Source organism: Pomacea canaliculata, linkage group LG4 (assembly GCF_003073045.1).
Source record: "Pomacea canaliculata isolate SZHN2017 linkage group LG4, ASM307304v1, whole genome shotgun sequence".
Taxonomy (NCBI): domain Eukaryota; kingdom Metazoa; phylum Mollusca; class Gastropoda; order Architaenioglossa; family Ampullariidae; genus Pomacea; species Pomacea canaliculata.
The window spans coordinates 11,748,212-11,761,075 of record NC_037593.1 but is presented as its reverse complement, the minus strand read 5'-3'; the positions used below and the strand labels follow the sequence as shown (position 1 = coordinate 11,761,075).

At 41.3% G+C, this 12,864-nt stretch overlaps 1 protein-coding gene across 2 annotated transcripts; it reads left to right on the top strand.

Moving 5' to 3' along the window:
* Nucleotides 1-424: 424 nt before the first annotated feature.
* LOC112561197 (cubilin-like) lies at nucleotides 425-12,672 on the top strand. Of its 2 annotated transcripts, XM_025233526.1 has the most exons (17): nucleotides 425-698; nucleotides 3,716-3,806; nucleotides 4,049-4,185; nucleotides 4,600-4,752; nucleotides 5,095-5,194; nucleotides 5,507-5,616; nucleotides 5,965-6,129; nucleotides 6,308-6,392; nucleotides 6,537-6,658; nucleotides 6,870-7,010; nucleotides 7,756-7,864; nucleotides 8,001-8,122; nucleotides 8,594-8,749; nucleotides 9,089-9,179; nucleotides 9,443-9,558; nucleotides 10,006-10,167; nucleotides 10,437-12,672. In XM_025233526.1, exons 1-17 carry the CDS (start codon nucleotides 638-640, stop codon nucleotides 10,619-10,621), a joined length of 2,106 nt encoding a protein of 701 aa, XP_025089311.1. In that variant the 5' UTR covers nucleotides 425-637; the 3' UTR covers nucleotides 10,622-12,672. The 2 variants fall into 2 exon arrangements, with proteins under 2 accessions (XP_025089311.1, XP_025089312.1); XM_025233527.1 differs by lacking the exon at nucleotides 425-698 and having other exon boundaries at nucleotides 3,721-3,806; nucleotides 4,034-4,185.
* The last annotated feature ends 192 nt before the right edge of the window (nucleotides 12,673-12,864 follow it).

The following is a 12,864-nucleotide window of genomic DNA, read 5'->3' as shown; positions in this document are numbered from 1 at the left end:
ATGACTGAAGGCTTACACTGAATTCAGCACAATCGGAAAGTGGAGATTCATGTAACCATTTTTCAGTAGCAAGGCTACTAAAATTTTCTATACTCCAGTAGAAGTGGTCAATTTAGAAGTGGAGTGGTTAGTGAACGCCATTTGTAGCAGAGGTTTTTTTTTTTTATGGGGGAGGTGGAGTGGGTGGTGAGGAGCAAGCATGGTTTAGGAACAACCAGTTGATTTCTAAACAGTTTTAGACAGGAAACCGATGGAGAGTCTCCACTCTTACCCTTAATTCCATCTGCATAAATACGTTTACAACTCTGGGGTAGATGATACCGAGTAATGTGTAATGTGCTCAGGAATGTGGCGATGCTCTTTGAGCCGTGACACGTGCTGAGCACTGTCGGAGGAGTACATCAAGCACGAAGCGCTAAGGTGAAGTAGGAAAGTAGGACAGCACAGAAAATAGACCGAGAGGAGAGGAGGGATAGGGGGGATAGGAGGACGGAGGAGAACATAATTGCAAGGTGGGATCAGCGGATGACGCAGTGGCAGGCAAGCATACACAGCGGTAGTCAGCATCAGTCGCCGTTGCTGTTGGTGGCTGCGCGGCGTCGGACCAGAGGCCAGGCGGCGCTGCACGGTTGCCGCGATGTACAGGCTAGCGTGCATCGTTTGCTGCATCACCTTTGTGTCGTCTGTCTTCGCCCAAGGTGAGTGTCACAGTCAGACAGTCTTTGTAGTCTGAGCACATTCTTCTTCTATTCAGTTTGCAGTTACGGTTGTAATGGTGGCGTCACTGGAGGTTTCCTATTATGGGATGAGGTGGGGATGGAACATGGGGAATATCGAATAAAGGGATGAGTGGTGGAGAGAAAAGGTCGCTGTTCGGTGACGCAGCAGATGCTAATTGCTGGTCAAGGTCCCTTCATCCCTACTTTGTCCATTTCGGTCTGGAGTCCTGGAGGGATGCCGATAGACGTTTGCACCGGTTGCTGGATCCCGATGTTGCACTGATCCTATATTCTATGCTGACAATTTTTCTTTTTGTTTGTGTTATTATAGTTATCTGTATTGTTTGTAATGTGCTTTTACTTCTATTTTACATTATTTTATTTATGTACCGACGCTCAATCCCACCAGCCACAGGGCTGTACTGACCTACCCGTTTCCATAGATACAGCCAACCTTTGGGTCAGGGGAAGCTTTCAATTTGCTTACATGGCTGTTATATTCTAAATTACTTTCACGAGTATCCACCACTAAAGAAACCGACATATCATCATGCGTCCAACGGCATCCTGTTTATAAATATGGAATAAATAAATAGAAAAAGCAGCTGACATGGTTAACACACACGCGTTCACTGGCATTGGTGAGATCAGCGATATGTAAAAATAGTGCATAATAATTACAACCGTAAAGGCAGCGCAACAGCTCGGAACTGAAAAACAGGATATCGACAAGTCTTTTTGTGCCGATCTGCTGTTGTTGCTTGATTAAAAAAAAAAAAAAAAAAAAAAAAAATCCAGCGTTTTCCCACAGGTTTGCACAGGTTTTTATTGTACGGCTTGTTAGACTTGAATTATTTGCTAAAAACTTTGCTCATGTCCCTCTTCTCGATGATTTAGCTAATGATTTGCACGCACACACTTATGCATAAAGGTGTGCTTATATTATTGCTTATAAAATATACTTAATACGAAAATGTGAAGCAGATATTTCAGGTGTTCTGCGGCCCTATGCTCCTCGAGGAGTAACAAGGAATAAACTAATTTCAGATGCTCGTAATGTTAGCACCGGCAGCGAAGCATTCTTAAAATTCGCTAACTCGCTTACCTGCCTTCTTGGCATCTCTTCCACAATTTTTTTCTCACCAGTGTGTAACATTTTAAAATCCAGCTACATTAGTCAGAGTTTAATGGTAAACAGCAGGATTATTTATACCTGTCAAAAAATATTCTACTTTAGTAGCAGTATGCACGCCGTCTTCATCCCTGTAAGAAAAAAAAAAAAGGAACACCAAACCATCAGCAAACACATTTCCCTTGTGTTTAATTTACTTTCTATGCCTAAAATCTGTTAATATTTCCGATGGGAATTATGCGTGTCCATCAGTGCATTGAGAATTTCTATGCCAAGGGGAGAGAATGCCAAGGGGAGAGTATACTATGCAAGGTGACGCGATGAAGAAAAGGTGAAGGTAATCTCCTGGCCATACCGTTGATGGGAAGTGAGATTCTTCCAACTCATCTCCCTCGATGCCCTGCTATCCTATCCCTACAGGGGCACTAGCTCCTTGGTTAACGGAAGTCACACTAGTATGCGCGGCTTTGGGTTCCATCGTCGTTGCTCTAATCACTAGGGAAACAAAACAAATGTTCCGGTGGACCGAAATAAAACTACTAATTTTAGCGGTTATCCAGCAACTGAGCCAGCCAAACTCATACTCAACTATACGGTGTAAGCAAACAAAGAAAAGAGTCAATGAGAGCAAAAAAAAAAAAAAAAAAAGTATGGAACGCGAAGAGATGAAAGGGAGATAAAAAAGCGAATCATGAACAAATGCATAATTGTCTCGATGCCAAAAGTAATTCAACGAGTAAGACTTCACGAGATTTCGAGCTGCATGTTTTCAATGTGTCCTGTCATGACACCAGAAATACTGAAAAGTTTTCGTGAAAAGTCGTGATCCCTACGCCTTCCTCCACTCCTCTTTCTTCATCGACGAACCTTTTTCAGTGAGACATTCCTGCCAGCTCAGTCCCAAAAGCACGCGTGGGGCATAACTGTTGTCCTTGGCAGAGCTCGTAAAATTTCTTGCTTGTTTTCTTTTTTGACAAGTTTTAGAAACGAGGCACTCTTCAAGTAGGCGCACGAACTGGCAGTCGACTCGATGTCATGTTTTTCTTCTCCGACAAGAAAAGAGAAAGAAATTAGTGTTCGGCTGATGCTGTTTCTCGAGGCTGGCGCAGTCATGCACGTTCCCTACTTTCGGGTCGTCTCGCTTATTTTCATTCTCTCTCTAACCAGTCTTTGCTCCATTTCATACATCTTTCTTTCTCACTCAGCCCCTCTCTCATTTTCTCAGTTTATTTATGCATCATCCAAGTATCACATTTATGCGCCACACCCAATCTCAGAGCCAAGAACACTTTGCATGAAAGTTGACTACCAGATGAACAAACGCATAAGCAAGGTGAGACGAGAATACTCAGTGAAGGAAGCGGAAATGCTTACACAGCAGAGAAATTGGGGTAGGGGGAGGGGAACATTCGGGGTGGGTCTCAGTCAGTGATGCCAGACATTCTAGCTAAAACAGATGGGCTGATGCGATGCCTTGGTGAAAACATTGTCAACTTCGTTTACTTCTTGCACACTCTGCTTGTTTTTTTCGTGTGTCTGTGCTTTGTGTTTTATGTGCTGATAACTTCTTCTAGTCGTCTAACGGAGGTTACTGCTTTGGCACAATGGTGTCTCATTTCGGTGCATATTTTTCTGCCTAACCTTTGCCAACATTCAGGGATCACAGCGATAGTGTTTCTTGCTTGTATTGTCGAAAAGTCCAAAAATAAAATCACAAAGGGAGCCTCTTCACAGGACTTTCTGTCTTTTAAATAATCGGTCCGTTCATTCCTCCGTTCGTTCATTCATTCTTAATGCTTCTGCATGTCTGTCTGTTTGTCTGATGTGAAATAAAACAGAGTTTCACTTCTTTACTCGTTTTCAGATCAGCGGTGTTCAGATCACGTGGTCGAAATCGATGTGACCTCATCTGGAGGCGTTCTTTATTCTCCGGGCTACCCAGAGGATTATCAGAAGTAAATATTACTTGTTGTGCAACCGTTACAAGTAAGCGTAATCATCTAAGTAATAAGAGCATTGAAACTTACTGTTCAACCACGCTCACCCACCCACACACAAAATTAAATTATCCGAACATGCACACAGAACGAGCAACCGAGCTCCGAGAGAAAGGAAGAGAGAGAGAGAAGGAAAGGAATGTGGAGGTAGAAAGAAAGAGAAAGTGGTGGCTAGTTTTCAACAGTCTTCACTGATGCAGCTCACAACAGTGTCGATGGCTGCTGACATCGAAACTTGCGGGCAAAGTGGTGCAGTTACTTCCCTTGGAGATGCACGTGGGCCGCAGCGCACTCAGAGATGACGGTTGCCCTGATGACGTCATTACAGCTTACGATGGTGACGTACATTTTACAGTTGAAGACCTAGCATCACATGTAGCAGGAAGGTTTAGAATTAGCATGTTTTAAGTTATTTTATTTTCTCAGATTCTTAGTGCTGGTGTTGGCATGGTTACCATTTTGATAATAATGTCACTGCGTTACTGAACTGATGAGAAAGATTCATTACAGCCGTTGATTTCACGGTTAGAAATACAGTAACTTGAACTGTAAAAGAGTGGAACGTGGTTAAGTCCCTTCTTCCCTCCCCCCCCGCCCCCGGTCACTGTGTCTTTTGACAACTGATACCTGCTGCATGTAAACAATCTAAAAATGATTTGAAATAAACAGAGTAAAAGATCTACTGGACTGTACAGTGTATATGTTTATTCTCAAAGCATGCGGGATAGAGTCACGTGATTTCCTGCCGCAGGGCCGGGGGAAGAGTCGGCTGTATTGCACACTTGGTGTGGACGGGACAAGACTGTGGGTGTGTCTACTGGAAGTCGGGTTCTGGTTGTCTTCATCGCCAACCGCCAACTGCGCTACCGGGGATTCGCCCTTAAGTACTCCCTCGTGACGCTGTGTGAGTCGGACACATGTGGTCGACTGCACGACCGTTTAGCCAACGACCCACGCAGGACACATTTTCCCTTCGCCCCACTCCCCACGCACGAGACAAATACACTCACAAATACGTGTTGTCTTTGCTTCTCATGCACGCGCGCACGCACACACAGGAAAAATTCGCGCTTTCTTCTGTACACAAACGAGCGTCACTCGAGTGTTGTTTACTAAATTTAGTTTCCAACAAACTAATTGCTAGTTCACGGTGTCATGTGTCTTCGTTATGGCTATTATAGTCCTATGAAAGTGCAAAATAAAAATATTGACAAATGATGCGTAATGAATATCTCGACATTCACAGCCAGTACAAGTTGTAGAGAAGGGAAGGTGCGAACCATCCCACTAGATAACATTCCTGTCATCCTGGACGTACAGCCGCCATCCCAAAAGCGCCTGGACAGGTGAGCAGCTACGACTGCACGTGTGCTTACATAAACATATGCGCGTGCATTGTGTTTGTGTGTTGGAACATTGGTTCAGCTTAACGTTTGACACAAACTGTGTGAAAATTCATGTTTTCTGTACGCTACATGATTGTTGACATATTTTTTTATTCTCAAAGGTATACCTATCGAATCCATCCTATTAATAGTTACTATCACTGCCAAACAAGACAAGAGTTAGCGACAGCTGCCTGCCTACATCCTGTATTATTTACAACGGCTTTGAGTAAACAATAATATTGATTCTCCCTTTCACCATATCATTACCAGCACCTGCAGCTGGCGGCTCGTGCCAGATGACTCAAAACGTCACGTGGTACTTGACCTTGAAACCTACTCCGAGTTAGATTGTTCATCCGGGAATTTTTCTATTTATGATGGTTAGTAGACTGCATATTTTAATTTTTCTTTTGAGGCAGTCTTTTTTTAGCATTTCAATTTATTAACAATATTGTGATTGATTACAACCAAAGAACATCCTCATTATTCTTTGTTCATGTGAATTAATTCCGGTGTATTGGTGATTATTATAAAGGTAACAAACTACTTACTCGACACAAATAAATAATTATATTTTCATAATTGCATACATAAAACCATGTGTATTCTAATGCTTTCAGTTTGCGTTTTTAAACCTTTTTATCTTTGGATTTTGTCGATAAATCTTGAAGTCCAATGGAATCATTATTGTTGTATATGCATTTCCTGCTTGTTGATGTTTTGCTTAGGACTTGATTCATCTAGCCCGGAACTGCTCACATGGTGTGCGCGCAGGACTCAACCGTTTTCTTCCTTCTTCCTGCCTGGCAGTCATGCGTTCCTTGTCTTCAGGTGGTTATCCGCTTCTTCATCGTCGTCCTTCAGATTCATTGTCAGAACGAGGCCCTCTTCCTGTGAGTTCCAGACGTCTATACTTCTATCTTATAAGGTGACACACATTCCTTCTATCTCTTCATGTGTGTTGATAAAATAAACATCTCAATAATAGAAGGATTGTTAAAGAACCATAGAAGGAAAACTGAAACATAAAGACCTAATTACAGTTATAATAATACTTGTCTTGGCGTGCAGTAATGTGCAACGACACTGAACCCCCACTCGTGGAGGTCAAGCACTTGCCCGTATTTCTCGGTTTACCGTTTGCAAAGAACACAAGGTATGTAAACTTAAGTGTCTTTATCATTTAAAATTTTGGAAAGATGTTCAGACTTCACCTTCCCCCGCGTGGCAAAAGTAATCTCGCTGACTGAGCAACTGAGCAACTGAGCAACTGAGCAACACGTTTCTTGATTTGTTGAAGTGGAGACAACTGTCCAGTGCGTATTGTGTCCCATCATCGTGGAGTGACCTTACGTGTAGACGTTCTCGAGACTGACGGTCAGCCTGCCGGATGTGACGTCAGCTTCTTAGACGTTGTTCATGGTGAGTTTTACAGCTACAAGAGGCATCCACTTCAGTGCTGGGGACGCACAAAGCATGTGTGATTATTTCATACCTGAATTCAATTATTGTGTTAGAAAAGTTTTCAATACAATTTGAAAGATTGAATGAAGCTCGCGCTTTCCCCGAAGGCAATGACCGAAACAAATATCCTCGAAGTGTAACAGAAACACTGACTGGTGCTCACTTTCAGAGGATGCTGATGGCAACATCACCAAAGACGACCCCAGGTGTACGGCAGACGGGCAGACAGTCTACTGGCTGAAGGCCAACTCTGTCATTCTTTCACCAGCTTGGAATCTGACCAAAGTCCTCATCAGAGTGGTTCCCTTGGGTTAGTCAATATTTCATCTTCATGATGAAGTGTTGTTCGTGCCAATGTGTTAACAAACGTGGGTCAGGGTTGTGATACTCCTCATGTAAATATGTCAGTGTTTCTGGGAATATGTCAATGCGAATGTACCTCTGCGTTCAGGTGAATGCATTCCAATGTTTGTGCACAGATATCATGTGTGTGTAAGAAATAGAGATACCAAACACAAATACTTTATTCGATAAGGCCAAGTCCTCTTGAAAGAATTATACACATAATACAATATTATTTACGGCAAATTTTACAGTTTTTTAAAGCTATGAAAATTTCCTTGTAGAGGAATGTAGAGAGATTAATCACAATTTCTTCCTGATTAAAGGACAACAGCAAAGAAAGACAGAGGAATTGAAATAATATTTGAAGCACTATAATACTTGGGAACAATGAGCCGTTTTCTTAAATTTTCAAATTATGGGCAGCTTAGCATTTTTTTTTCCGCAGTTTTACATAAAGGAAACAGATTTAGATATAAAACTGCTATAGAAGTGGGCTGACAAATTAGAAATAACGAACCTAAATGCAGTCAGTACAAATCTCAGTTGATTATCACTAAATATCTGTAAATATGTAAAGTACAGAAAAATTTCACATCTGTTAAAACGGTCCCCAACCGCGCACGTGGTTTTTGTGATCATCACGCCACCATGGGGACATCTCTTGGACACGATTAGTCTTGACATCGGTGACATTGTAACGGTGTGTGCAGAGAACCCTGAGTGCCAGGGCCGAGTGACACATGACACAGCTCCTAGCGATGAAGTGTTGGTCATCACACAGCCTCCATCGGGAGTCAGTCGCAGCCTGCAGTACGCCAAGTGAGTTCTGTCCCTTTCTTAGTCGGGAAGAGGAGAGAATCTCTTGTCACATCCTACATGCTTGCAACTTTGACTGTTTACCGCTGAAAGACGACGAAGCTAAAGTTGTTTTCATTGTGTTTTTCTAACTTCCCAGCAACGCTTGGTGTCGCTACCTTGTAAGCGGCGAGCGAGAAACAGATCACGTGACTGCGCGCGTGACAGGCGAGATGTGCGAGCAGTTTCATTTTTGTGGTGATTACGTCAGGCTGTACGATGGTGAGTAAGGTCGAAGGTAGGGGGTTAATTTATAGGTCAGCCGAGTACAACTGTTTTTAAAAGGATGGGTCTAACTTCACCAATAGCAACTAATCATCTAGTTGGCATGCGACATTTTCTTTCAGCGTGTTGAAGCAGTAAGTACGAGGGTAGAACATCAACTTTTAATTGTTTTCTACACAGTACCGGAAAACACGAAAATATTTAGCAATAAAGTGTGTGTATGTGAGAGAGAGAGATATAGAAAGTTTAACAACCACTCGGTTTTAAAGTATATGTACTTTCTATAGCTCAATAAACAGAATGACCTCCCCTTAATATTATTGATATTTGGCTTGTGCTTTGTATATTCTGCTGGTAATCGTAGCTTTTTTTTTTTTTTACTGTATGTCTTTGTGCCGTTTATTAATATTTTTGAAGTAGTTAATCTTACTTTTACAGTCTGAAATCACAAGTAGATTCTGATCGCAGGAAATTCCACGGATAGCCCACTCCTGTACGATTCAGGGGGAGACAACCATATCAGCGTCTACATCACGAGCAGGACACGATATGTGATGATGGAAATTTGGACTGACGATAGAGACAACTACGGGTTTGTCAGGGCTGAATTCAACTCAGTGCCAGGTAAGAGACATGTTTTCACTTCCACTTTTACCTTTAATTAGTCAATATTGCTCTAGAGTTGCTGATTTGCATCCCATGGTTCCATTTTTATTGTCGCGTGGTCGTATGTGCTTCCTTTTCGTCGAACGAGGTTCATTCACCCGTTCATTGGAGATGAGATACTTCATTTTACGCTGCATTATTGCTAGTCATCATATCCACACCACGAGGATGTCCACAAAGATTAATTAATATTTCGGAATCACATTGCATTGGTTATGACAATGTTTTGGTTATGCTGTATCTGACAGTATTTTAGTTATACTCTTTCTGACAATGTTTCGGTTGTGTCGTTTGTAGACAACGCTTTCTGCCAGGGTGTCATCACGTTAAAAGCGACTAGAGAAGCCAACAACTTGACATCAGTAAACTACCCGAATTACTACCCGGTGTGAGTGTCTATAGTCCTACAAATAGTTACAACGTTTAAAGTCGTTGTAGTTATCTTTGCCTAACGTGAACTGTTTTATTTGGTACAAGGTGGAAGAGAGAAAGAAATAACGAAATAATATAATGAAAGATAAAGAGAGAGAAAGAGACAGAGAGAAAGAGTGTTACGAACGTAAGAAAAGCAGGAAGGAATGGATAAAGGGAAGACAAATATTTGCGCCCATTGTTGCCCATCGGTCTTTAGAGAAACTTTCTTGTCTTCAGCAATTACTTGTGCCATTACTGCATTACATCAGACGATAACAATGACATCATCTACGCCGATGTACTGGATGCTGATTTGACTTATACTTGCTTGGACTTCGTGGAAGTTTACGATGGTGAGGACATGAACTTCCTTTTACGAAAATGTGTTATGAATATGGTGAGAACGATGAATGAGAAAACAAACAATTGTTGACATTTGCAGAGTTAATATAAAAATTCCAACTGGTTTTGTATATTATTACATTCCTAAATAAAGTGCGAGATTTAGTTAAACCATTGTCGAAGTCATCTTTCTGTAGTATCCCTATTGCCCCTCTCTCTCTCTCGCTTACATACACTCACCCCCACGCGAACGTACGCACACACACATGCATTTACGATGCTCTGTTTGATAAAGAAAGAACAAAAAGGAAAGGAGAAATAAAGTACACGGATGACCGACACACCTCATGGTCAGATTAAAAACAATGATTACACATGAATATAGAATATAGAACAACAATCATAATCACAATCATCAGGTTGACTCGCATGTGCACGGGGTCCCTTTGCGTTGGCAGGTAATGCAGATGACCCCGATCCTCACTTGTTGGGGAGGTTTTGTGCTCAAAGCAAGCCCTCCTACGTCAGTTCCGGTCCCAGCATGTGCCTTCTCTTCCGCTCAGACGCTGCGATGCACGGAAAAGGCTGGCTTCTTTCCTACAGGGCAGGACCACCCCAAGGTAGTGTTTGTTCACAGCAGGCAAAAGAAAAAAAAAAAAAGGCGAAGAGGGAAGAGAGTTTACACTTAAGGTTTCGGTGGAAGATCAACCAAGAGATTTAAAAATACAAACTGTGAAACTCCTGCAATTTTTCTTTTTCTGTGTAATTGTCTGCAGACGTAAATCCATGCACACATTTCAATTAAAGGACTCAGTTCTGTGGCTTCCATTTATTCATTTCGGATGCACTCATTTTACTTGCATTAATTGGTTTACCATATTTGTTTCAGAAAATGTGGATATCGGGACATCAGCAATGAGGGCAACGACTGTGCAGACCGCCGTTTTGGGTGTGTTGTTGGCCTTAGTGACTCTTGGCCTGATTACCACTGTTATTGTAACTTTCTGGAAAACTCGATCGAGCAAGTCTAATCACTCTTACCATCCACCAGGGCAAGGAGAAACAACAACATGAGCAGGGTGTTCAGACTAATTGTATCGACCTCTGCACTCAAGTATGTGCGTAGGTGGATGCGAGCGTGTGCTCCAAGAGCATTGTATGGTGTGTATGTGTGTATATGTATGTTTGATGAATTTATATATATAGAATATATGACATGTTTGTGGATGGTATTATGTATGGAATGTGTTATGTTTTCATTATATGTATGTCTCTTCTATTCTTCCATGTATGGTACGTAATGTGTGGTGTATATATTTACGGTGTAAATCTTTTGTATATTATAAATGTTTGTATATTTGTGTTGAATATATGGTGTGCATGTATTTTCGAGATTGCTATGAAAGAAACAAAAAGTTGAAACCACATGATCTGAAGTAGGTGACATTATTTAGTCTCCTCTGCTGGTCGTCTGCTCTGGTGTAGGACAACAGATCGTACAAAGGTTAAAGGACAGGACAGAATGATGGTGCGCTCTCTACAAGACAGAGGGTTCAAGGCCAAAGGCAGTGGAGTAGAAACCTGGGTGGGTGGGGAAGCAGCTTCTGCCCCCAAAAAAGATACTGAGGAGGCAAGAATGTGAACGTCGTTCACTGTCAGTATTAAGTGTTCCTCTTCCCGACCCTCAAAGCTGATCATCTTCCCACGCAACTGACAGGATCGAATGTCAGTCAGATAAAAAAAAAAAGTAGATCCTCGGTGTTGAACAATTTCTGGGTCGTCGGCAAGATAGAGTGTAATTAGCGCACTCCTACTTTGTTGATTGTTAGCAAGCCACAGAAGACCCCAGGCAATGCTTCGACCATTGGCAAGACGATTGGCAGATGTGACTTGGACCTGAACCTGGACACAGGGCTACCGAAAGCCAGCATGGGTCTCGAGGCAGACCTTTCCAAGTCCCTTGCATTAATTGTAATCGTTAATTTTTTTCCCAGTAGACAACTATAAGCTTATAAGCTTACTACAGTTCGTTTAGCAAGGTAATATACACAGCAAACATTAGGAAAAGTGTACAACTTTGTAGAGGTCTTTCAAAGCTAACTTTGTTTATTTGCTGTTTTTGTCTCGTGCTTCCTTTTCTTTTTGTTTTTGCGCTCACGACATGAGATGACTCATTAGTAGCAGACCAGTTGTAAGAAGTAGGAAGTAGCTGGAATGAACTAAATTTAATAGATATGTATATGTATATCTCTGTATTTATTATAATATATAATAAATATGAGAAATATGTTCCTGTCTCCAACTGTAACTACTTAGTTTATTTAAACCATAATCTTATATTAGGCTGTGCCAATCTGTCTACTGGGGCGGGGGAGAGTCTTTACTCAGGTAAGCATGCCATGCCACCGCAAAGGGGTGAACCTTAGAATAAATAAGAGCTGGCCTGCAGGATCTCGCACACTAATGACCACCTTTATGCAGGTCTCTGTGAAGATCCTCCTATTTCTTGACTACCTTTAGTGGTTGAATGAATCCTTTCCACACTATCTCTCCTACACTTTTTGATTTTGTAGTTTGCAGCCATGTTACTGTATTTATTTGTAGTGTTGCGCTGATGTTTGAACTGACTGGTGAGTGGGCAAATGCGATGTAAGTGATTTAAACTATTATTATTATTATTAGTATTAGTATTATTATTAGTATTATTATTATTGCCGAAATTTTATAAATAAATTATAAAAAATCAATATGCACAATTCACAAATATATCCATGTCTATGGCCTACCATTACTTTTCCGATCTCATGTAAACTGAACATACAATGCTGTTCATCTTTAATGATATTAGGTTTTTCACAGACTGGACAACCTTAATGAGCTGCTATAGATGGATCAAACAATCTTTTATTGGCATTAAGGCCTAATCAGAGAGAGAGAGAGAGACAAAGAAAGAGAGGGAAAAAGAGAGAAAAAATCATTGGAGGAATAAAAATCGTTCCAATCTTTGATAGCAAAAGCTTTCTTTACAGCCGCATTTGTGAAATTCATTACTTACGATAGCTATCTGATATCTGTCAATACAGTATCTGATGGCATAATTAGGAATAAAATATTTTATAGTTTAAGAAAGGATATGAGTTATTTGTTTTATCGCCGATTAATAGGAATGTGTGTTTAAACACACCGCACTGTTGATGGAACAGAGGGCTGTCTACACGATTGAATGACTAAGTTTAGAAATGTGAAATCAACAGATTTTATGTAGCTATCATTTACACGAGTCATGAACAATGACCAGGACGCAAAGGTCGTCTCTC